The 25,896-nt window shown below is 42.2% G+C and overlaps 2 protein-coding genes, 1 long non-coding RNA gene and 1 other non-coding gene across 5 annotated transcripts in view; 3 read left to right on the top strand and 1 right to left on the bottom strand.

Moving 5' to 3' along the window:
- LOC137761593 (uncharacterized) overlaps positions 1-11,366 on the bottom strand; it is a 39,149-nt gene extending 27,783 nt beyond the window's left edge. Inside the window, exon 1 of the long non-coding RNA XR_011073431.1 lies at positions 11,114-11,366. This is a non-coding gene — a long non-coding RNA (uncharacterized lncRNA). The remainder of the gene's footprint in view (positions 1-11,113) is intronic.
- LOC137761559 (ribose-5-phosphate isomerase-like) lies at positions 3,138-4,154 on the top strand. Its single transcript, XM_068538493.1, has one exon. It carries the CDS (start codon positions 3,177-3,179, stop codon positions 3,957-3,959), a length of 783 nt encoding a protein of 260 aa, XP_068394594.1. The 5' UTR covers positions 3,138-3,176; the 3' UTR covers positions 3,960-4,154.
- On the top strand, positions 8,654-8,726 carry TRNAG-CCC (transfer RNA glycine (anticodon CCC)). Its single transcript has one exon. It is a non-coding gene; the product is annotated as a tRNA-Gly (tRNA).
- Positions 10,625-25,896, top strand: part of APBB1IP (amyloid beta precursor protein binding family B member 1 interacting protein) — a 101,164-nt gene continuing 85,892 nt past the window's right edge. The window contains exons 1-2 of one of the 2 annotated variants that reach the window (XM_068538509.1): positions 10,625-11,002; positions 11,183-11,372. The gene's annotated coding sequence lies outside the window, so the exon portion shown is untranslated. Of the gene's footprint in view, positions 11,003-11,164; positions 11,373-25,896 lie in introns of those variants that run through there. The other variant, XM_068538513.1, reaches the window with a different exon arrangement.

Raw genomic sequence — 25,896 nt, 5'->3', positions numbered from 1 at the left:
ACTGACTTTTAAATAGTTCTGAATCTATTTATTATTTGACCTCATTTAACAATGCATTTCTTATTAAGTACTATTGAGTACAAAGTCAAAGGGGGGTCAGTTTTTCTTGTCTGTTTATTACAAATGGGACAAATGGAATTAGCCCTTAAAGCTATTAAATTGCTTGTAAAAATCTGAAACTCACTCTTTTCTTGACATGAACTATAGAGTCTAAACATCAGTTTAGTCAACTAAGGTGGTATGTTCTGCTAGTGTGTTTATTCTTTGCCAAGAATTATGGTTTAAAAAAAGAGCAAAAAAAAAAAATGGGCAAAAGAATTGGACAAATGCCTCACCAAAAGAGATATATAGATAGTAATTAAGCATATGAATAGATGCTCAATATAATTTGTCATTGGGGAAATGCAAATTAAAACAACAATGAGATACCACTACATACCTGTGAGAAAGGCTAAAATCCAAAAACAATGACCACACCAATTGCTGGCAAGGATGCAGAGCTCTTAACAGGAACTCGCATTTATTTCTGATGAGAACACAAAATGGTACAGCCACTTGGGAAGACAGTTTAGCAGTTTCATACTAAGCTAGTCATAGTCTAATTATACGACCCAGCAATCAGGCTCCTAGGAATTTACCCAACTGATTTGAAATTTTATGTCCACAAAAAATTCTGCATGTGAATGTTTATAGCAGCTTTATTCATAATTGCCAGAAACTGGGTGCAACCAAGATGTCTTTGGTGAATGGATATACAAACTGCAGTATATCTACCCAATAGAATACTATTCAGCAATAAAAAAGAATGAGCTGTGAAGCCACACAAAGACATGAATGAATCTTCAATGCTAAGTAAATGTTAAGTGAATTGCTAAGTGAATGAAGTCAATCTGAAAAGGCTACATACTATTTGATTCCATCTATATAACATTTTGGAAAAGGTAAAACTGTAAAGATGGCAAACAAAAATGCTATTAAAAGATAAATATTCAGTCTGTCTTCTAGATGAATGTGTGTTTCTTTGTTTTTATAATCTCTCTACTTACCCATCTACCCACCCATCCCTACATGCACAAACATTCTGAATGCTGGAATCATATTTATCTGAATGTTTGTCACTATTCCAACAAAATCATAGCTGCTCTTGAACAAAAATGTTAGTCAAATACTACCCACTATAGAGACTAATTACCAAATTTTTACTGATTTGCATTTACAATCAAAGGCAAATCGTAACTATTTTGCTAATTGGATATTAGCAAACATATTAGTTAATATCCAGGATATAATATACCTTATGACCTCACTTCCAGAGCCAGAGCTAATCGGGAGAAAGACAACTAATCAAACCAATCAGATTCTCCATCCTAGGAATTTTAAAGTGAAATATAGGGACTGTCTTCGGTCCCAGTTGGTGTTTGAGATGGGACATGAGGTCAATCTGCACTGGGTAGCTGAAGTGGATGCCCAAGGCTCAACATACCCTCTGCAGGAGTGGTAACTACTGACAGCTCATAGCTGAGTCCCTCTCCAGAAACTGCCTTTGACCAAAAGGAGCCACTTTGTCTAAGGGTATGCCATCCTCCCCAAGGACAGCCGGCATCCAATGGCTAGTCAATATGGGGAGTCCTAAGGTCCTGCCTCCCTTGCCTAAATCTCTCTGTAGAATTAGCTAAGGCCTCTGTTACCAATATGCCACATTAACAGAATGATGGGGAAAAAACCCCCAGCATCATCTCAAATGATGCAGAAAAAGCACTTGCTAAAATTTAACATCCTATTGTGATTAAAACTCTCAAGAAATTAGGAACAGAAACCCACAGCAAACATCATCCTCAGTGGTGAAAGACTCAAAGCTTTCCCTCTAAGATCAAGGACAAGACAAGGATGTGTACTCTCACCACTTTTACTCAACATAGTACTAGAAGTTCTAACCAGAACAATTAGGCAAGAAAAAGAAATAAAAGACATTCAAATTGGAAAAGAAGAAGTGAAATTATCTGTTTGCAGATGACATGATCTTACATGTAGAAAATCCTAAAGATTACACACACACACTCACACTGTTAGAACTAATAAATGAATTCAGCAAAGTAGCAGGATACAAAGTCAACATGAAAAAAACAGTTGCATTTCTATACGCTAAAAATGAACAATCTGAAAAGGAAATTATGAAAACAATTTAATTTACAATAACATCAAAAAGAATAAAGTACTTAGGAATTAATTTAACCAGGGAGGTGAAAGACTTGTACAAGGAAAACTACAAGGAAAACATTGTTGAAAGAAATTAAAGAAATAAATAAATGGAAATGCAACTCATGTTCATGAATTGGAAGACTCAGTATTGTTAAGATGTCAACACTACCCAACATGATCTACAGATTCAATGTAAACTCTATCAAAATCCTAATGACATCTTCCCATAAATATAAAACCCCATCCTAAAGCCCATATGGAATCCCAAGGGGCTCTGGATAGCCAAAACAATCTTGAAAAAGAAGAAAAAATCTGGAGGACCCACACTTCCTGGTTTCAAAATTTTCTACAAAGCTATAGTAATTAAAACAGTGTGGTACTGGCATAAAGATAAACATATAGACAAATGGAATAGAAGAGAAAGCCCAAAAACGAACCCTCACGTATATGGCCAAATGATTCTGGACAAGGGTGTCAAGACCATACAATGGGGAAAAGACAGTCTTTTAAAAACAATGGTGTTGGGAAAACTGGATATCCACATGCAAAAGAATGAAGCTGGACCCTTACCTAACAACATACACAAAAGCCAACTCTAAATGGATCAAAGACTTAAACAGAAGATGTAAAACTATGAAACTTTAGAAGAAAACATAGGGCAAAAATCATGACATTGGATTTGGTAGTGATTTCTTAGCTATGACACCAAAGGCACAGGCAACCAAAGGAAAAATAGATATATTTAACTTCATGAAAATTTAAAACTTTTGTTCATCAAAAAACAAGTCACAGAGTAAAAAGGCAACCCATATAATGGGAGAAAATATTTGCAATTCATATATATAATAAGAGATTAATATCCAGAATATATAGAGAACTCCTAAAATTCAACAACAACAAAAACAAACCAATTAAAAAATGGGCAGGGCGGGAACAGCTGGGGCGTTCCGGGTTCCCATGTGCAGTTGCCGGGACGCATGCAGTTCGGCGCTGGCAGTGCAAGTACAGCTGGCGGGGACGCTAACAGCGTCTGCCCGGCCCCCTCCACGATGTCCAAGGCCAAGGAGGCCAAGAAGCTGGTGGGCCGCGCGGCCGTGGAGAACCACGTGAGGAATAACCAAGTGCTGGGAATTGGGAGTGGTTCTACAATTGTCCACGCTGTGCAGCGAATAGCTGAAAGAGTGAAACAAGAGAATCTGAACCTCGTCTGTATTCCCACTTCCTTCCAGGCCCGTCAGCTCATCCTGCAGTATGGCTTAACTCTCAGTGACCTGGACCGACACCCAGAGATTGACCTTGCCATCGATGGTGCTGATGAAGTAGATGCTGATCTCAATCTCATCAAGGGTGGTGGAGGCTGCCTGACCCAGGAGAAAATTGTGGCTGGCAATGCCAGTCGCTTCATCGTGATTGCCGATTTCAGGAAGGATTCAAAGAACCTCGGGGATCAGTGGCACAAGGGAATCCCCATCGAGGTCATCCCGATGGCCTATGTCCCCGTGAGCCGAGCTGTGACCCAGAAGTTTGGGGGTGTGATTGAACTTCGAATGGCTGTCAACAAGGCAGGTCCTGTGGTGACGGATAATGGGAATTTTATCCTGGACTGGAAGTTTGACCGGGTCCACAAATGGAGTGAAGTGAACACAACGATCAAAATGATCCCAGGCGTGGTGGACACGGGCCCGTTCATCAACATGGCGGAGAGAGTCTACTTCGGGATGCAGGACGGCTCGGTGAACATGAGGGAGAAGCCTTTCTAAACCGGCCCTGCAGGAGCGGAATGTGTTCCCCTTGTGTCCCCAGCCCGCCGCCGAGGCGGACATGCCTCTCCAGGAGCCTTTGCCTTAATGTATCTGTGCCAGGTGGACACTTGGCAGGGTGGGGGGTTGAGGGTTAAATCTGGTCTTCTGAAGTATTGTTATTAAATGTCTTTTTAAAAAGAGAAATATAAACATATATATTTTTACTATTAAAAATACTCAGTTGTTTTTTTATAAAGTAGAACTTGATTTCATGTTTTATATGAAACATTTACCAAAAAAAAGGAGGACTGTCTTTTAAACTTTTAACTTGAGCCTGCTTGCTGGTTATGGTGAAGCCTCTGAATATTGGGTTTGCTGAGAAATGTAAATCAAACTTTTCTTTAAACTGGTGAAATGAAGGGCCCAGCCAGCAGTGATTCCCTGATGCCTTACTGGAAACACTGGAGTTTGTTTACTTTTCTACCACACTGTCTTATTTTTAGTTTTTGTTGTGTACAGATGCACAGTGTGTAGTTACGTGTTGTAAGATGTGAATGGCAAAAGTCCGGTGAGTGTAGGGGTGTGGTGTGTGTGACTCAGAGTGTGTAGACCACCAGGGGGAAAATATGGGGGCTCTTTTGCTGAGAACAGGGGGTTCATTCAGACCCCTCTTGTTGGAAGCCGTTGGCTAGAAGTACTTGCCAGTACTGCCAAAGCACTGCTGTGAAACACCTTTAAATGACTGTCTTTTCGTCGTTACTATATTTTTTTGTTCCTTTATTGTTATTTGCATGGTTTGGCATCAGAAGTTGTTACCTCTTTATATTGTTTGAAGGTTGAAATAAAACAGTATGGTGCCAAAAAAAAAAAAAAATGGGCAAAGGACTTGAATAGACATTTCTCCAAAGAAGATATACAAATGGTCAACAAGCACATGAAATAATATTCAATGTCACTAATCATTAGAGAAATGCAAATTAAAACTACTATGAGATACCACCTCACACCTATTAACATAGCTACTAGAAAGAAACAAGATGTGGAGAAATCGGAACGCTTGCGCACTGCTGGTGGGAATGTAAAATTGTACAGTCACTGTGGATAACAGCATGACAGTTCCTCAAAAATTAAAAATAGAATTACCATATGATCCAGCAATTCCACTTCTGGATATATACTCAAAATGATTAAAAGCAAGGATTCAAAGAGATATTTGTATACCCATGTTCATGGCAGCTTTATTCACAAAAGCTAAAACGTGGAAGTAAAACAAGTGTCTATGGATGAAAGAATGGATAAGCAAAATGTGTATATTCAAGCAATGGAATATTATTTGGCCTTAAAAAGGAAGGACATTCTGATTTATGCTACAACATGGATGAAGTTTAAGGACAACATGTAAGTGAAACAAGCCAGTTTCAAAAAGACAAACACTGTATGATTCTATTTATATGAGACACTTAGTCAAAATCATAGAGACAGAAAGCAGAAAGGTGGTTACCAGGGGCTGGAGGAGGGGAGACTGGGGAATTAGTGTTCAATAGGTGCAGAGTTTTGGTTTTGCAAGATGAAAAGAGCTATGGAGATGGATGGTGGTAATGGTCGCACAACAGTATGAATGTATTTAATACCACTGAACTGTACACTTAAAAATGGTTAAGATGATGGGGCTTCCCTGGTGGCGCAGTGGTTGAGAATCTGCCTGCTAATGCAGGGGACACGGGTTCGAGCCCTGGTCTGGGAAGATCCCACATGCCACGGAGCAACTAGGCCCGTGAGCCACAACTACTGAGCCTGCGCGTCTGGAGCCTGTGCTCCGCAACAAGAGAGGCCGAGATAGTGAAGAGGCCCGCGCACCGCGATGAAGAGTGGCCCCCGCTTGCTGCAACTAGAGGAAGCCCTCGCACAGAAACGAAGACCCAACACAGCCAAAAATAAATATAATAAATAAATAAATAAAAGATTACTATAAAAAAAAATGGTTAAGATGATGAATTTTACGTTATATATTTTTACCACAATTTTTAAAATTGAAAAAAAACAAAAACAAAAAAAGGAAACAAGAGATGGAGAGAATTCCTAGTAATCCTCTGGTTCTTAGCATAGTCTCTCAAGAGATCCAGATATACCTCCTGAGTTCAATGAGCTGTTAGAGTTTTTCTCCAAGAACTTCTCCTCTGCGCCTGAGCCACTTTGAATGGATTTTGTTCCTTATAAATCATTCCCTATTTGTTTCATACTTTCAGCCAATGATACTAGGTAGCAATGATAACTGCTTTAGAGACACAAGTTCTGGGGAGACAGTGTATGCGTATGTATCTCAATATTTCACAGATGTTAATGCTTATTAAGTAACCTAACACTGGGTTCCCACGGGCATAGCCTCTGTGCAGTGTCAGTGCAAAGAAACTAACAGCCACATTTAATTTTAAACCAAGCCTACCATTCTTAAAACCCTCTTCTCACTCTCTGCCTCTCTCATACCCTGCAGTGTCCCCAAACATCTTTCTCCTTGCTTTGCTCTCAGCTCCCCACCAAAAATTCTCTCCCAAGCCTTCTTGGGCTCTCTCTTCTTCCCCAACCTTCTCCTCCTGGGGCTATTCTTCCATCCTTTCCTTTCTGTTCTCCTCCCACTATCACTGGGGAGTGGAGCAGGAAGGGGTTGGCTGAGGGAGATGAACAAAGGCCAGAGGACTGAGCGGGTCAGGCAGAGGGAGAGTTTGGTTAACAGGCAAGAGGAAAAATATATACTATATGGAAAACATATAATTAGTAATAGCATACTAATTACATATGCATGTTATGATTAAAATAGAAATCATGAGCAGAGTTATTTTTTATTACCAATTTATATTTTATAAAGTAAAGCACAGGAGCTTTACCAGGACAGAAAAATGAGAAGCAGAGGTACCCAAGATGGTATCTTGAGTATCTCCAGCTGTGAACAAGCCAAAACTTAGAGGTTCACACAGCTATTTATCATTATCTCCCGGGAGGCGGGGGTGGGGGGGGGTCTGTGGGTTGATTGGACTCAGCTGGGTGGTTCTTCCCCCTGGTCTCTCATGCAGCTGCATTTAGATAAGAGCTGGGGCGAGAGTCCTCTGAAGGCCGGACAGGGGCTGGGCACCCAAGACGGCGCCTTCACCTCACATCTGATGCTTCAGTGTTGCTGCATGTGGCCTCTCTCACCTCAGGGTGGAAAGAGCCAGTTAAGTGAGAAGTCCACCACCATTTCTGCTGCCTTCTTTTGGTCAAAGCAGTCACAGAGCCTGCCTGGATTCAAGGGGGATGGAAAGAAACGGATTCCAGCTCTTGATGGGGAAGGGAGAGATGGTCCTGGCCATCTTTGGAAATTACAGTCTGCTGCAGACAGCCTAAAAGTTAGATATTTATATCAGAAACAAACATTCCTTACTATTAAGAGCAAGCCAAATAAAATAAATGGGCAAAACTTTACAAAATGCTCAACCAAAAGGAAAAAAAATCCCTCTCCACTCCAAAAAAAAAAAGTAGCAGGATTCTTACTTCAGGTCAACCCAGGTCCCTGCAAAAAGATGAAAGCGCTCTTTAGCCTGGAGGAAATGGGCAAAAATACATGCTGGACTTGGTAGACATGCCAAAACAGTGGGGCTGTAAGAAATACAGTAAAAATCCAATTCAATTAGGTAAACTGAGTTCCCCTGCATTCTCTAGCCACTAGCCACCCTCTACAGAGATATTCCAGGGAGTCCCTACCCAAAGAAGGTGCCACCTGGAGAATTTTCTCCCACATCATCATTCCAGGATATTCGGTTCTTCCTTGCCTGTGATTCAATCAGCCATCTCCCAAACTCGTTCACTGCCACTCCTGTGTCTTGAAGCTCTTTCTGGAGCGTTCCTCTACCTGGGGCTTTAACTTTGCCCTTGCAGACTTTCCACTACAACTTTCTTAAGGGAAAGTAGTTTATTCTCTCACACTCCATGCACCTTGAGTTCAGAAGGTGGGTTTGCTGTTCTCTGTGCTCCCCATTGCTACCTGCAGACATTTTAGTGGCTCAGCTTTTTTTCACAACAAAACAAAGAGCAAACACATTTTTCTCGAGGCTCATGCCATTTGAGTAAACTATTCTGTTTACCTCTTCGGAACTGTCACCTTCCCAAACCCCAGTCACTCCTGCTCTCTCATTTCAAAACCCTGACACCTGACTCCCAATCTGCCTTTAAGATGGCCTTAAATCTTATCATTCTGTTTGCCTGGAAGAGTCATGCATTACACCTGTTTCCTGATTTCTCATCCAGTTAGCACTCTGGTACCCTCAAAAGTGTCCCAGCCTCAACAATTTTATGTGGCCACCCTAATCCTGGGTGACTTAACAGTTAGCTATCCTTTGGCCTCATATTTCCTTGATCAACTCAGACACCCAGGCCCTTGGTCACACCCTGGACATTGTCAACTGATCTCACTGCTTCCAGGAGCAAAATTCAATCTGCCTACCTTCTGACCACAATGACCCATCCTTCCAGCTGGCTCGTTTTTGGCCACTCCCATTACAGCTAAACTTTCTCCAAACCTAGGTAACCCAGCCCTGCAGGAGAGCCACACGACTAAGCAGATTGCTTCCACCACCATCACCAATTTCAGGCTCTCAGGCTGCCTGGAAATTCCATTATATTTTTCTGAGCAACACACTCTCGGATTCTCTGCAATGACCTTGTTAAACTTTCTTGGGACTTCCCTGGTGGTCCAGTGGTTAAGACTCTGCATTCCCAATGCAGGGGGCCCAGGTTCGATCCCTGGTCAGGGAATTAGATCTCACATACCGCAACTAAGAGTCCACATGCCACAACTAAAGATCCTGTATGCCACTAAGACACAGTGCAGCCAAATACGTAAATAAACATTAAAAAAAAAAAACTTTCTCCAGCTCCCTAAATCTGTGACCTGCTAACCTCCTATCTCACCCCCAGCTGATGACCCAACTTCTTTTCTTACTTTACAAAGAAAATAGAGGCTTGAGATATTATTTTACACAATCTCATTGCTTTTAGGATGAGAAAACAATCCTGGACATGGTCCACGTGGTCCTACACAGTTTGTCCCTACTGACCTTTCTCCATCTAGCCATGCCTCACACCAGAGCTCCCAGGACACCAGTCCCACTGGTTTACATTCGATTTCTAATCCCTTCTGCCACTCTGCCACTCCCACCCCAGCCCATCAGCAAATGTTGTTGGTTCTGGTTTCATAATGTGTCTTGGATCCAAACTCTTCTCACCATCCCCACAGTAGAATCCTCACCAAAGCTACCATCACCTTTCATCTGGACTGTTACCACAGCGTCCTGAGTGCTCTCTTACTGCTTTTCCTCTTGCCCCGTCCGACTGATTTTCCAATCACAAGCCAGTAGGATGGCACACAGCAGAAATCAAATCATTTGCTAAACACTTTCCCATAGCTCCCCGTTGCAATTAGAATAAAACCCAAAGTCCTCAAGGCTGAGCCCCAGGCCCTGCTTGGTCTGGAGCCTGCCTACCTCTTGGTCCCCATCCTCTACCACTGCCCTACTCTTTCACCATATTCCAGTTACACTGAACTTTCTAACCTACGTTTCTATCTCAAGACCTTTTCTTGCTCTTCTTTATCTAGGAATGCTTTTCCAAGTCTCCGAATGGCTGCCCCCTTTTCCTTATTTTGCAAAGAGGTGTTCCTTGAACTCTTTTCCTTTCCCATGAAAGTCACTGCTCTGCTTGACTTGACTTTTTACATAGTACTATGACTCTGTTCAAAACCTCTCAATGGTTTCCCCTCATTCAGAGCAAGGTCCCTCCCAGACCAGGATAGTCCCTTCCTGGCTGTTTTTCCAACATCTCAAGTGCCCTCCTAACTCAGGGCCTTCAAATGTGCACTTCCTTTTGCCTGGAGTATCCTCATCCAAAAATCCACATGGATTAATCGCTCATGCATTTAGGTCTGGCTCAAGTGTCACTTAGCTTCCTTGATGACCCTAATTAATAGAGCAACTCCATCCCCACTCCCATCGCTCTCTATTCCTCCCCTTTTAATTTCTGTCAAAATGCTTACATTACTTGATGCGTTAAATTAGTTTGTATATTGTCTGTTTTCTCCCAACTAGAATGTACCTTCCATGAGAGAAGGAACTGCTTTCTTCACGACTGTTTTCGTTGTTCTTAGAAGGGTAGGTGCTAAATAGTTTCAAATTAAGTAGTTAATGGCTGAACTATCTGAAATTACCCAATTAATTTATGGGTCTGATTTATGCCATTAGGTCTCCACCCCCTTCCCCACATATAAGCCCTTGACGACCCAGCTGTAGAGGGTAAGGACAGGTGAATTCAATCACATTTCCAAATCTAACTGATTTTAACTGCTATGTTTTCAGATCTCACCCACTTTCTCTCTGGACACGCCACTTCCAAAAGTCACGGCGTTATTTCCACTTAGTCCTTTGCGATGACAAATTGTGTGGCCAAGAGTGGCCTGGTGCGTACGCATTACTTCATTTGCATCACTGTATCTCTGTAATACATTCTTAGAAGTGGGATCTCTGGGTCAAAGGGTCACTGCAGATGTAGATTAAGTCGCTGTTGCCCAATCCCTGTCTACAGGGTTCAGACCATTTTGGATTTCCACCAGCGTTATGGGAGAAGCCACAGCCTCGCCGGCCAACTGAGTGCCGCTAAACTTTGGGGGGCGGTTGCCAACCGAGAAGTGAGAAACCGCCGCTGCGAAGCGCGCCCTTCCCCGCCCCGGCTTCAGCGGAGACCGCCTAACCCAGGTCCCGCGCCTCCCCTGCGGCCAGGCGGGCGGGGACCGCTCCTCTCCGGCTCCCGCGTGCGCTGCGGGCGGGCTGCGCGCCGCCGGGAAGCCGGGCCTTGCACAACTGGCCCGAAAGAGGAAGCCCAGAAAGGGCTGAAGTCAACACTTCGGAAGACCGTTGCAAAAGAAATCGGCTTCCCGGGCTTTTGTGGAACCGCCATCCGGCCCCCAATCCCTTAGCCACTGATATATCGAGGCGACAACCAAGGGGGTCGCTCCCGAGAGAGGAGGGCCCGCGGCGCAGGTAGGGGAGGGCTGAGAGGAAGGCGCAACTTTCCCCAGAATTAAAACCAAGTTGTTTTTTTCGTGGGGGGGGGGGGGCGGGGGGAGGAGTAAGACGAAAGGAGGCACAAACCCGTAGAGTCGAAAAAAGCAGCCGCCGAGCTTTAGGCGTCTTTATCCACATCCGTGGGTGTGTCTCCAGCCAGGAGCCCTCCTCGCACCTCGATGCGGAGCCGCGCGCCGAGCGCTCCACGTCTGCGCGCTGCGTGGGAAGGGCCGGGCTGATACCACTTCCTCCCGAGGCTGCCGACCTGAACCGGAGCGCAGATCAGTGCGCCGCGTCGCCCTCCCGGTCCAGCCCCGCGCGCGCGAGGCCCCGCGCAGCCGTCGAGGTAAGCGGCGCCGCCGGTCCGCCCAGGGGCCCTGGGGGCTGCACCGGGACCCGCCGGGCGGTCACCCGACCAGGAGTCTGGCCTGTCGGGTCCGAGGCCCGACCCTGCTCGCAGCGCCGGCCGGGTGAACGCGCGGCCCCCGCTGGGCCCTCCAGGGCAGCGGGTCCCCGGAGTCCCCTCCGCCGACCCCTGCACTTGACCCAGCTCCGCGGGGGGTTGGGGCTGGGGCTCGTCTTCCCCGCGTTCGGATTTGTCAGACTTGACTGATTTCCTGCCCAGAAAATTGCTCCAAGGTCAGACGGGGAACCGGTACACCCTCGCCTGTCCAGCGGGTCCGGGAGCCCCAGGCTGACCGAAGCTGAAGGAATCCCGGGGGGTATTTCACGGGGGGCATTTCAGGGGGTATTTCAGGGGCGGCATTTCAGGGCGCTGTGCATTGAGTGCAAGTCGTGTGAGAATTTGAGTGACGATCGCAGTCTGACGCGTCTTAGAGTGTTTCCTCTTTGAAAACTTTCAGACGGCTGTTTCTTCTTTTTAAAAATAACTTTTCCTCCGAATTATTGTCCTTTTCGTTTTAAAATAAGGTAGAGGAAAGATGTGGACACCAGGCACAAGTTTTGTAATTTGGCTTGGAATGAGTATCCAGAGCATCCTTTTAGAGCACGAAGCAAACTAACCAGGAGATCATTATATCCAGGAGGACCTCGGGGCAGGGGTCCCCCTGAGGACCTTGCCCAGTGCACCTCTTATTTTCCTTCTTGGAAGGTATTTCTTATCGTTCAGACCATTGTGGAACGCTAAACGTGTTTTTTCCTAGTGCCACTCTTGGCAAAGCGGTTCAAAAGTAACTTTTAATGTGATCATTATAGAAAGAAATGGAGTATCGGAGGAAGTAACATAAAGAAAAAACTCATGAGTTTATTACTCCTCAGGTATAATGTGATTTAAATAAAGGCCAGGGTACTAGCTACTACTAATTTTAAAGTCTAGGGCCTCTGAATGGATGTTTGGGAGCCTTTGTCCCTTTGAATAAACCTCCAGTGGCAATTTTCCCTCTGGCCTCACTGAAATACTGGGACGGCACATGCGCAGTCTTACAGTAACGCTGGCTAGCAAAATTAACAGAGGATCTACTACGAAACTTCTGTAATGTCTTCCGGGTGGTATTTCCTGCCTGCTCAATGTGTTGTGAAAGGTCTAAGAAATTTAATATCATCTTCAGACTATTAGTACTTAGTAATTTTCACATTATTACTAATATCTGTGTCTTTTCTGGGTATTTGGAAGACTTGGGTTCTGTTCCATATCTGCCTTTAACTAGAAAAGAGTGACGTTGATTAAGTTGCTTTGATCTCTCTGGACCTGAGGTAACTTATCCGTAAAGATTATTGGCCTACCAAATGTCTGTCATTAAAATAGCAATTGAGGAATTGCCATAATTCTTTGAATTTGTCCTACCTGGAATGCTGACAAAGTTAGAATTGATGATCACTAACAAGAAAGAATGGAGAAAATAATGATAACAGATGTTGTTAGATTCTGAAATATTTCGAGACCTTTGTTTTTTAGAAGTTCCTCTAAAAATAGTCAATTTTTGGCCTATATGTAAGACGGCAAATTTCCATTCTTTTGAAAAACTTCAGTAGGGAGTTGATATGCCCAAGCTTGGGCAGGTCCATATTAGATTTCAAAATTCTTCACGTGTTACTTCTCAAGAAATATAACTTTGTAATATGGATTACTTTATGACTTAGTTACTTTAAATCTTAAACGCAATACTTACTGGGTTATGTAGTGTCCATTAAATCTTTTGTATTTTCATGTCCTGAGAATATATACCAATCACCCACTATTTTTTGCCTTTTTTCAATAACAAATTAAAAGTTCTAGATATTTTCATATTACTGTTAAGAGTGAACTACCTATAGAATGCATTACCATAAGTGTCTGCATTTGATATGCCACTTTGAATTTCTTCAAACCATCCCACTTTCAAAAATCATGACTATTTTCACTTACTTTGAATCCTCTTCAATTTTATTTTAGTTATTTTTATACCCAATACCTTTTCGTGAGTGCAGAATCTTCTAATAAATTAAGTTTTTGTTTCATAGTCTATCACACCAAGATATTTACAATTGCACCGCATCGCCATCACCTAGCCAAATTCCTGGCACCATAGTTGGGACTCAAATAACATTTACTAACGTGCAGATATATGAGTTCCACTTCTGGGCTGTACCATCAATATGTCGTAAGGCCCTGAGACCCAGCTGGCCCAACCCTTAGGCCATGGGCCACACCCTTAGGCTACCAACCCTTAGGCTCAAGCAGGCAGAGATGTAGCACCACTCCAAGGTACCACGCCTTCTCAGCACATATCTAGAGCCTGAATTCATGACTCCATTTCCAGACATTTCCTGAACATCATCTATACACTTGAATCACTAAGGATCATATTATAAGAGCTATTGTCTTTCTTCTCTGTCAATTCAGTTTCCTCTTTATCACCAAATGGTAATAGTAAATAATAATTATATTTATTCAGCTTATATTTTGTACCAGACCCTGTGTAACTAATTTAGACGTGTTGCCTCATTAAGCCTCACATCCTGGGCTTATACTATTATTACCAGCTTTTATGGTTGAGGAAATGACAGCACAGAGAGGTTAAGAAGCTTACCTAGGGAGTGAGAAGCAGAGCTGACCTTTGAACTGAGCCAGTATGACACCAGCACTTGAAGTGCTGTACCAAGGACAAGGGCTTAAACGGTGAAAAAACAATGAGGCCGGGCTTCCCTGGTGGCGCGGTGGTTGAGAATCTGCTTGCCAATGCAGGGGACATGGGTTCGAGCCCTGGTCTGGGAGGATCCCGCATGCCGCGGAGCAACTGGGCCCGTGAGCCACAACTGCTGAGCCTGCGCGTCTGGAGCCTGTGCTCCGCAACAGGAGAGGCCGCGATAGTGAGAGGCCTGCGCACCGCGATGAAGAGTGGCCCCCGCTTGCCACAACTAGAGAAAGCCCTCGCACAGAAATGAAGACCCAACACAGCCATAAATAAATAAATAAATAAATAAAATATTTTTTTAAAAAAATGAGGCCTTTTCTCAGTGAAGTTCTGGTTTAATAGGGGAGATATAAATGGGCAGTTACAGTTCCACACGTGACCAAGATCATGTGCTGTGGGAGCACCCATCAGATTCCTACACCACCCTGGGGTCAGGGAAGATGAAATGAAGGTAGGCAAGCAAAGAACGTGCCTTGTTAATAGTGGGAGGACAAGCTATAATCACTTGTGAAGTTATTATCTTTATATATGTCTTTTGAAAAAATAATCTGCTTTAGCAGCAATCATGTGATTTCATTTTTTTTTTTTAAATAAATTGCCAAGTTGTTTTTCAAAGGAGCTGTACCAATTTTTCTTTTTTAATTTATTTATTTATATTTATTTTTTTTGGCTGTGTTGGGTCTGCGTTTCTGCATGAGGGCTTTCTCTAGTTGTGGCAAGCGGGGGCCTCTCTTCATCGCGGTGCGCGGGCCTCTCACTATCGCGGCCTCTTTTGTTGCGGAGCACAGGCTCCAGACGCGCAGGCTCAGTAGTTGTGGCTCACGGGCCCAGTTGCTCCGCGGCATGTGGGATCCTCCCAGACCAGGGCTCGAACCCGTGTCCCCTGCATTAGCAGGCAGATTCTTAACCACTGCGCCACCAGGGAAGCCCCCATTTTTATCTTTATTATATTCCAGTCCCTCTTGATAGCTGGCTACGTTGATTAAATCAATGAAGTAGTGAGTAGCTTTTTTTCTATTTCTGCTGGGGATCCTTCTGATTTGATCTCATATCACAGACTCATCAGTGAGATGACTGTGGGCTGGGAGAGGGGGTAAATGCTAAATCACACAGCAGTTGTGATTTATGTCACAAACTGGCTGGAAGATTTACGACCATAGATATCTATCATATCAAACTGGAGGGAAAATAAAGAGTGGTAGTAGAACAAGCAAACACTAGATTTATTTTTTTCCTTCCTTTTTCACTATGAATTATTTCATACATACAAGAGAAGGTGTAAGATATATATGTAAATTACAGCAAATAATAATAAAGCCAACATCTGGATACCTATCACCCAGCTTAAGAAGTAAGATATTATCAATACGTCTTCTGACTTCCTCCCAATAGAATTACCCTTTTTTCTTGATAGAGGTAATCATTATTCTGAATGTGCTGATTTTTAAAAAAGCATTTAGAAAGCACATACATGCATTTGCAGAAATGTCAAACTGGGAATTAGAGTATATTGGCACTTGGGAAACAAATTAGAATCTCCACTGACTTGAAGCATGGTCATAAATAGAGTGTCCTATTAAGTAAAAACAACTTAATTTAAATAGCATTAAAACATAGTGGATTACAAATGGTTTAGAGTAAGTACCATGGAAGTAGTGGTATCTTAGTCATTAATGAAGTGACCAAGATTCATCAGGGGATAACTATAACTTTTTAAAAAATATATACATATATATATGTATTTTTAAATATTTATTTATTTATTTTTGGCTGTGTTGGGTCTTCGTTTCTGTGTGAGGGCTTTCTCTAGTTGCGGCAAGTGGGGGCCACTCTTCATCACGGTGCGCGGGCCTCTCACCGTCATGGCCTCTCTTGTTGAGGAGCACAGGCTCCAGACACGCAGGCTCAGCAGTTGTGGCTCATGGGCCTAGTCGCTCTGCGGCATGTGGGATCTTCCCAGACCAGGGCCCGAACCCGTGTCCCCTGCACTGGCAGGCAGATTCTCAACCACTGAGCCACCAGGGAAGCCCAATAACTATAACTTTTAAGTGTAATAAAACATATGTAGCTTAGGAACTGCTAATTTCCATATTACTTAGATTTCTGCTTTAAATACAATTCAGTCATTCAAAAAAAATATTTACCAAGCACTATTCTAGGTGAACAGAAGAGGCAAAGGTCTCTGCATTTGTGGAGTTTATATTCCAATGGGGAGATACAGACAATCATCAGTAAGCATAGTAAATAAGTAAATAATATAGGTATTAGTGAGTGAAAAGTCCTATTAAAAAGGGCAAAGTTGAACGAAGTAAAATTGCAGTATTAAATAAGGTGGTCAGGCTTGGCCTCATTGAGAAGGTAAGATCTGAGCAAAGGTTTGAAGGAGTTAACTATCTGAGGGAACAGTGTTCTGGGCAGAGGGAACGGCCAGTGCCAAGGCTGTAAGACAGGGGTAAGCCTGGTGTGTTTGAGGAACAAGACACCCATGTGGCCTAGAGGTAAGTGAGCAGGGAGAGAGTAATAGGAGATGTAGTTGGAGAGGTAAGAGGGGGGTGAAGAGGTGGCAGATCATGTAGGGTCTTGTAAGCCATTGTGAAAACGTTGGCTTTTACACTGAGTTAAATTGAGGGGCCGTTACAGGATTCTGAGAAGAGGAGTAATGTGATCTGACTTACATGTGAAAGGCTCACTCTGATTGCTTGAGAAAAAGCTGGACAGAGTAAGGAGCCTATTAGGAAGCTTTGGGAATCGGCATATATTTTAAAGGTAGAGCCAATAGAGTTTCCTGGCAAAGTGGATATGGGGTGTGAGAGAAAGAGGAACCAAAGATGACTCCAACGTTTTGGACCCAAACAATAGAAAGGATGGAATTATCATCAACCAACATGGAGAGGTTAGAGGGGAGACCATCAGAAGTTGAGTTTTGGATGTGGATATGAAGTGTCAACTGGTAATAACTATGTGCTTATTATATAAAAGACTACAGTCATTCAGCCTAAGTAACTACTTGGGAAGATACAGTTATTAATTCTCATTGTACAAATTAGAAATGACAATTTAGAGAGTTTTAAGAATTCTACCTGAGATTACAGTTTAAGAAATGGGACATAAAACCAGATCTTTGGGATCCCAATGCTTTAACTCTTCTTTTCGAAGCTTGCTGAATGTGGGACTTCCCCGGCAGTCCAGTGGTTAAGTCTCTGCCTTCCAATGCAGGGGGCGAGGGTTTGATCCCTGGTCGGGGGGATCCCTGGTCGGGGGGATCCCTGGTCGGGAACTAAGATCCCACATGCCGTGGGGTGTGGCCAAAAGCTAAAACAAAAAAACTTGCTGAAAGGATTGACCAGCAATCTTTTTTTTTTTTTTAATTTATTTATTTATTTTATTCTTGGCTGCGTTGGGTCTTCGTTGCTGCGCACGGGCTTTCTCTAGTTGTGGCGAGCAGGAGCTACTCTTCATTGTGGTGCACAGGCTTCTCATTGCAGTGGCTTCTCTTGTTCCGGAGCATGGGCTCTAGGCGCGTGGGCTTTAGTAGTTGTGGCACACGGGCTCAGTAGTTGTGGTGCACGGGCTTAGTTGCTCCACAGCATGTGGGATCTTCCTGGACCAGGACTTGAACCCGTGTCCCCTGCATTGGCAGGCGGATTCTTAACCACTGTGCCACCAGGGAAGCCCTGAGCAGCAATCTTTATCAAATAGATAAAATAAGAGTATAGTCAGCTAATCAGTAATATTTCATGCCCATGAGACTCAAGACAGTGAAAATTCTTTCTAATAAATGGGAGAGGGAGAAATGAATACTAAAAAGCCCCATATTTATACATAAATTCGTAACCAGTGACATGGGCCTTATGCAATACAAGGTTTCTATGATTGTGAGTTTAACAGCAGGATTCTGAGGGAGGGAAGACAATGGCCTTTTCCACAAAGGAGCTTTTCGTGCCCTGAGGCTAAGATATTTATATTTTCAAAATCTAAGACCAGATTCGGAAGAGAAGGAAGCTTCCTTGTTGCACAGCTGGATTCAAATGGATGCGAGCATTAGAGCAGGTCTAAAGGTTCACTGGTAGCTCTTGAAGAATGGTAGATGATACTGTTACGACATTCAGAAAGCTGAAAGTGAATTTTAGGAAGTAGCTACTGAGATGGAGGTAACTGACATTTTGTTTGTTTTGGTTATAATGGGTGTCAGGGCAGTGTCATTATGAAATAGTAGCACTTAGTAGAACCGCTACTTATATCATTGTCTATGTCATAGTCCATGAAATAGACTATATCCCCACCCCCGCAGGCAAAAGTCCAGTTTTCAGTTAAGTGCATTATTAGGATTTCATCTCAAAAAGAGAAGAACGAACAAATTAGTTATGTGGCAGAAAAAATACCACAAAATCTTTTTCAGGTGATTTACAGAATGATCTCAATTCAGTGACTGATTAAATGAATTTGTCTAAGGCTGCTGTATTTATAGTATTAATGAACTTTTTCATCTCTGCTGCTAACATAAAACTCACAGCTGTGTCAATGAACTGATGAGGTTTGGGATGTAGCATTTGTTTATTTGTTTTGTTTTTAGGGGAATGACTTCCTTCTAGTTAAATTCCGTAAGTGATATAACTTAGCAAATCAAGACTATTTCTTAGCAATTCAAGACTGTTGACTAATGTGGTGCATTAAATTTCCCCCATTGTACGCAGCAAACAGAGATGAAGTGTCTTGGGCCAGGAACTTGGGTAAATGCAGCGTGATGCTGTGAGCAGATCTCTTAAGACCGCTGTAGAACAGAAAAGCTGAACGCCCAGGGAGCTCACTGCACTGACCCTCAGAGCAGAGGCGCATCCTCGAGACTCACAGAGGGGGCTTCTGTGCTTACACAAACACTCGAGTTGAATGAAACTCTGCTCAACGTGTTGTCATGGGAACTTTTTTTCAGTTTCATCACATACCTGTTGAGGGCCAACCATGTGCCAGAGTAGGAGGTGTAAAACAGAATAAGATATGGTGCTGAACCTCAAGAAGCTTCTGGTCCAGTGGGAGACACAGGCCTGCAAATAAACACATTCCAGGGTGTGATGTGCATAAGATGGTGACGGGAGTGATTCTAGAGAAGACATTGTATGGGGGTGACCAAGAGGCACTTTGAAGGCTAAAGTTATTTCCAGGAGGCCCAGTGGAGTTTCCTCCAGGCACCGCATGTATGAAATTGTTCAACAGGGCTGGAGCATACAGTGCAGTGGGAAAGGAAATGGGGAGATTCTGATTTAACTCTTAGTGAGTAATATTCAGATTACATTCATATGGTACAGTCACCACAACCTACCATCTTTGAGTCAAACCTTTAGGCACTTGTAATAACTGAACTGTTCTACTCTAGACCTACCCTGTCCAGTACAAACATAATGCAAGCCACGTTGATAACTTTATTTTTATTTTATTTTCTTTATTTTTTCGCCACGGTGCATGGCATGCAGAATCTTAGTGCCCCAACCAGGGATCAAATCCATGCCCCCTGCAGTGGAAGCATGGAGTCTTAACCATTGGACCACCAGGGAAGTCCCCACATAGATAACTTTACATTTTCAAGAAACCACACTAGAAACAGTAAAAGAGAAACAAGGGATGTTAATTTTAGTAATCTATTTTATTTAATATATTTATCCAAAATGACTATTTAATGAATTAATATTAATTATACTAAATTGCATTAAAGTCATATTAAAATGGTGGATGAACTCTTTTACTCTTTCTTTTTTCATACTAAGTTTTCCAAATCCAGCATATTTTACACTTACAGTACATCTCATTTCGGACTAGCCAGAATTCGAGGGCTCAATGGCCACCTGTGGCTAGTGGCTACTGAATTGGACAGTGCAGCTGTCCAATAGGTAATTGCATAAACACTGTATCCTAACTCTGTGTTAACCCTTCAGCTGCATAGAGGATATTAGATGCATTATGAAGTAAGCTAAAGGAAAAAGGACAGGAAAAGCATTTTCTGTTACTGTGGGGTCTGTCCCTGGAACCAGATTCTAATGCATAATTAAATGTACACCCAGAATGCTTTATGAGCCCTCTAGCAACAAAAACAAACAGCATCAAATTGCCATTGCTTACTTTTCTTTTTTTTCTTTCTCTTCCCCTCTGCCGCCTCCCCCCACACCGCCCTTATTTTTTGGATTCTTCCTAAAAGTAACAGGGGCTGAAAAAGAGTGGAAGTAAAAGGTAGAGCAGGGTGCCCTAAACCCACATCCGGCAAAATATGATGGGTTGCCCTAGGCAACGGTGGTTGTCAACTCTTTTTTTTTTTTTCTCTTTAGCTTCCACCTGCTAGCTCACGGGCATAACATACCCTCATCAACAGCAGCTCTCTTTGTGGTGGTCCTCAACTCCAGAAGTACACCTCCCTTTCAGGGCAGGAGGTAATGATAAGATTTGGATCGTGGAGTTGGAGGTGTCATGGGTACAGTTTGAAAAAGTCTCAGGGAGATTCTGATACAGTTTCTGTCTTGTTCAGAATGGTTAAGAAGCTCTGTCCTAGGGACTTCCCTGGCTGTCCAGTGGTTAAGACTCTGTGCTTCCACTGCAGGGGGCACGGGTTCGATCCCTGGTTGGGGAACTAAGATCCCAAATGTCACATGGCACGGCCAAAAGAAAAAAACCTCTGTCCTAGAAACACTACTTACAGATGTCCTTCCCAATAGCTTAGTCTTTTAAAAATGTCCCTGGCCTATGGAAAAATGGCAGTCCAGGTACACAGAAATGCAACAGGCAGAACTAACCATCAGTTAGTACTTGGGACTTGGGAACATGTATGTGGTGTGTGAATAAGTGACTGACATTTATTTCCACTGGTGGTTTTAGAGGGAGATATAGTAACAAAAATGATTATGATAATGGTGATAATAATAATAGCTATATTAGTATCACTAATATCACTTTATATGCATCAGATACTATGCTGTGCACTTTATAGGCGTCATCTCATCCCTATGGCGTAGGGACTGTTTTCATTGCTGTTTTCCACATGAGGAAACTAAACCAACAGACAGGTTCAGTCGCTTGCTCAAGATCACCCAGCAGCTGAGTGTATTTAGTGAGTGGTGTGTGTCACATGCTTGGATGAAAATACAAGATTCCCTGCCTAACCTCAGTGTGGTGTGAAAGACAGACACGAAATCAGTTGTATTCGAACTGGACATACAGATATTATAACAGCAGCATTAGCAGAGCAGCTGCCAAATTCTACCTCTTAATCAGCCTGTGTCTTCAGAAGGCCACGTGGCTTGACTGTGAACCTGAGCTTTTGAGTTAGACCTAGGCACGGTCCAGTCCTCCGCTCACATGAGCTTGCACAAATTATTATTTCTCCAGACAGGAAATTATTATTTCTCTGAGTTTTATAATCTATAAAATTAGAATAACGTCACTACCTCATAAGATTGCTTTGAGAATTAAATCAGGCACTATAGGTGCCTGATCTGTAGTAATTTTTCCATATTTATAATTCCTAATATTCTTATTTTAAAGTAGGTGCTAATACATAGTAATATGAGCTTACATTGAGTTCTGAGTATTGGGTTGGCCAAAAAGTTCGTTTGGCTTTTCCCGTAAGATGTTTTTGGCCAACCCAATGCCAACCGTGGCGCTGTGCTGGCTACTAGGAGAGTTGAGGTGTAAATTTTGCCCCTTCAGCATAGTTGAGAAGATTTTAAAAATGCACATAAAGAGACAGATAAGCCATAAGGCACCTTGTGAACTGTCAAATTAGTGATCCTAACTCTGCTGCCGCAGGATTTAGAGGAGGGTAGATCGCCAGGATGCAGGAGGGAGCCTGAGCTGGCCTTGGGTGGTGGGTAGGACCAATGTGAGTGGAGAAAATGGGGTGCAGAAGTATTACAGACGGTGTGCACAGGGGAAGAGAAGTTACCTACTTTCACTGTAAGCAAAGGTTTAGTAAGAGGAAGATGCTGATGGATTTGGAGAGGTATGTGGCGTGGATCATGGATAGACTCATCCCAGGAGATGTTTGCCCTGAAAAACTCTTCCAGCAAGCTGGGGAGATGCCAGGATGGCCTGTGCCCACCGGGACAGTGAGGGCCCTGGTTTGGTCATCAAGCCTCTACTCCTTGACTAGAAGCACTGGCCTCCCTGCCACCCACTCTTTCACCTTCTGCCTGCCTTTGATTGACATGGACTTTCCACATGTGGTGTGTGTACCCTTTGGAAAGCCTGCTGACCTGGCCCTGGAGACTGCTAACCTTCCTCTGGGCTGCAGGACAGACCCTGATCACTCCTGAAAAAGGCCTCGGGGGGCCGTTGCCCCTGGTGAATATTGACAGAGAGGGACCTTGAATGACCCCCCTACAATTTGACACTACATTATGAAGCAATGAGAGAATAACTGCATTTTTAAAAAAATTTTATTTATTTATTTTTGGCTGTGTTGGGTCTTCGTTGCTGAGCGCGGGCTTTCTCCAGTTGCAGCGAGCGGGCTTTCTCTAGTTGCGGTGAGCGGGGGCTACTCTTCGCTGTGGTGCGCGGGCTTCTCATTGCGGTGGCTTCTCTTCTTGCCGAGCACTGGCTCTAAGTGCGCAGGCTCAGTCGTTGTGGCGAACGGGCTTAGTTGCTCCGCGGCATGTGGGACCTTCCCGGACCAGGGCTGGAACCAGTGTCCCCTGCATTGGCAGGCAGATTCTAAACCACTGCACCACCAGGGAAGCCCAATAATTGCATTTTTGACTGGTTGTCTCTGCTGCAGAACTGCTGGGAGGACAAGGCAAATGGTGGAGGGGTTCAGATTCTTCACCAAGAGGCAAATAAATGAAAGATGCTGAGAAAAACAATATATTGCTTAGCTGATTGAAATATAAATGTAAGCCATGAATTAAGTACTGTGAATATGTCATCATTTTTAAAAAGTGTTTGGGGATTTTCAGCTTAACTTTGTCAAGTTACATGGAAACTGTTATGTGAAATACAGATAAAATACGTGCAGTTCTAGAAGTTGAATTCCCTCTATGTCTGCCGATTCAGCTGTTTGGGGTTCTTGAGATTGGGGGGGGGCGTTGTTTGTTTTGTTGTTGTCTGTGTGTTTTAAGTCAATAATTAATTTTCATGCCTGGTTAGTCAATGATCTTTCTATGGATGGACTTGATTTAAACTAGTTTTGCTGGAATCCAGTTCTTTGCAGGAGCAATCATAAATTTACCCTAAATCCATTTGGATTGGTCCTGGATTATAGTAGTATAGTACTTACTGCTGCTGTTTTTTTCTTTTTATTGTTTTAGCATATAGTGTTTGGTTCATTACTACATACATTTGCACAAATGACTCCGCGAGTATGTTTTGATTGAATGTGCAGAGAATTGTTAAGTTATCACATCACAGAAAGAGAAAGAGCTTTTTTGTTTGTTTGTTTTTTGGTCCTTTAGGTATAAAAAAACGCTCTGCTCTCAATAACATCTATTAAAAAATAAAGACTCACACGCTATACACCAAAACTAACTCAAAATGGATCACAAAGCTAAATGTTAGAGCTAAAATTATAAAATTCCATATAAGAAAATATAAGGGCAAATTTGTTGCCACCTTTGCTTCAGAAAGTAAAGCTGCATCTTTATTCATATTTATGAAATCTGGATATTTTGACTGTCTGACTAATACCTTTGTCAAGATAGCCCCCTTGGACAACAGGAAAGTGAATGGGGTGGAAGGTGCAGGAACCTAACGGATGGATTCTTGGAAGTTTTACTGAGACCTTGTCTGGAAAGGTCCACAAACACCTACCAAAGAAGTTAACCAAGCACGGTATCCCATTTTCTCTCAGTGTCCATATCAAAACGAACCTAAGTTGTATCTTAATTTATCATCTGTCTTTTATACCAGGGCATCATCAGGCAGTTGCATTGATCTGAAATAAGTTATTAGGGGTAAAGTAGGTACAAAACAGACTCTATAATATGCCCGCCAAAAATTTATTCATATATATTTCATTTTATAGTTTAGATTCTGGTAAGATTATGAAGCGCTAAATTCTCTGATGTTCTTAAATATATTTCTGTGTTGTTATATGACAGTATTATCTATTTTATTCCTACACCATTACTGTTCTGCTTTACTTATTGTCATTGTGGAAGTCTTTCATTATTTTTTTTTTCTCCAAAATTTCCTTTGATTTTGACTCTGGTTAAATTGTGTATGTGTGTGTAGATTTTACTATGGTTGTTTTCTAGATAGTTTGAGATTATCCTTTTCAGATTTTCTTCTCTGATCCCTAAGTTGTTAGGAAAATACTTTTTTCTTCAGGGTTTTTAAGTGTACTTAAATCTCGTGTTATTAACTTCTATTTTTATTACATTTTGGTCAGAAAATATAGCCTGTACAATTTCTCCTTTGGGGAATTTAGATTTTCTGTCATATGACTAGTTTTCAGTAAATGTCTTATAAGCTAACCCTACTTTTTACTCAAAGCCTCTGTATCTTTTTTTCCCATTAATCAATCAAATATAGAGAAGAAATTTGTTACAATTTCTAAGGTCATAATTTTGTAAGTCAACTCTTGAGTATTATTTTCTGTGAGACGTTGATTTAGTCCTTGAAATAATTTGTATAAATAACAGAATATATTCTTGGCTGGAAAGTTTAATGATGACTCAGTTCTGAATCAAGAAAAATAATGCTAAATTATTAATTCTAGTTGTTGCCTTCAGAGAAATAAAGAAAATAATTAACTAATGACAAGAAAAACACTCCCTGGAAAGTTACTAAGCTTAGTTACAAAAAATAAACAAATAAAATACCCTTTAAAAAAAAACCAGTCATCATAAAATTTGTCTATCAGAAACAACACATGAAGGATACATTTTAGTTTTAATTTAAGCTAAATTAAAGAATTTAAGCTAAATTCTTTTCACTTAGTTTAAATTCTTTTCACTAAGAATTTTTAGAATCTAGGCCAGAAAGACAAGGAACTGTTGCAGTGCACTTTCCACCTGAAATCATCCTCCTCGAATTGATCCCAGCAATGTTTAGGAGAAAAAAGTCACAATTGGGTGGGGTGGAGAAGAGTCCCTTTTCTCCTTTTTGTGAGCAACCTTCAAAATGGAATTTAATAAAAAGGCAACCTATGGAATGGGAGAAAATATTTGCAAACCATATATTGGATAAGGGGTTAATATCCAAAATATATGAAGAACCCATGCAACTCAATAACAAAACACCAGCAATCCTGTTAAAAAATGGGCAGAGGATCTGAATAGGCATTTTTCCAAAGAAGACATACTGAAGGCTATCTGATACATGAAAAGATGCTCAACATCACTAATCATCAGGAAAATACAAATCAAAACCACAGTGAGATATCACCTCACACCTATTAGAACAGCTATCAAGAAGACAAGATATAAAAAATCTTGGCAAAGATGTGGAGAAAAGGGAACCTAGTTCACTGTTGGCGGGAATGTGAATTGATGCAGCCACTGTGGAAAACGGTTTGGAAGTTCCTCAAAAAATTAAAGGTAGAACTACCATATAACCCAGCAATTCTACTTCTGGGTATATATCCAAAGGAAATGGAAATAGGATATCAAAGAGTTATCTGCACTCCCATGTTCATTGCAGCAGTATTAACTGAAGTCAAGATATGGAAACAACCTAAGTGCCCATCAATGGATGAATGGATAAATATGATGGATATATATATATATATAATTATATACATAATTTATATAATATATATTA

Source organism: Eschrichtius robustus, chromosome 1 (genome assembly GCF_028021215.1).
Source record: "Eschrichtius robustus isolate mEscRob2 chromosome 1, mEscRob2.pri, whole genome shotgun sequence".
NCBI classification, from domain to species: domain Eukaryota; kingdom Metazoa; phylum Chordata; class Mammalia; order Artiodactyla; family Eschrichtiidae; genus Eschrichtius; species Eschrichtius robustus.
Note: the sequence above shows the minus strand (reverse complement) of the source record. Positions and strands in the feature narration are given on the sequence as shown.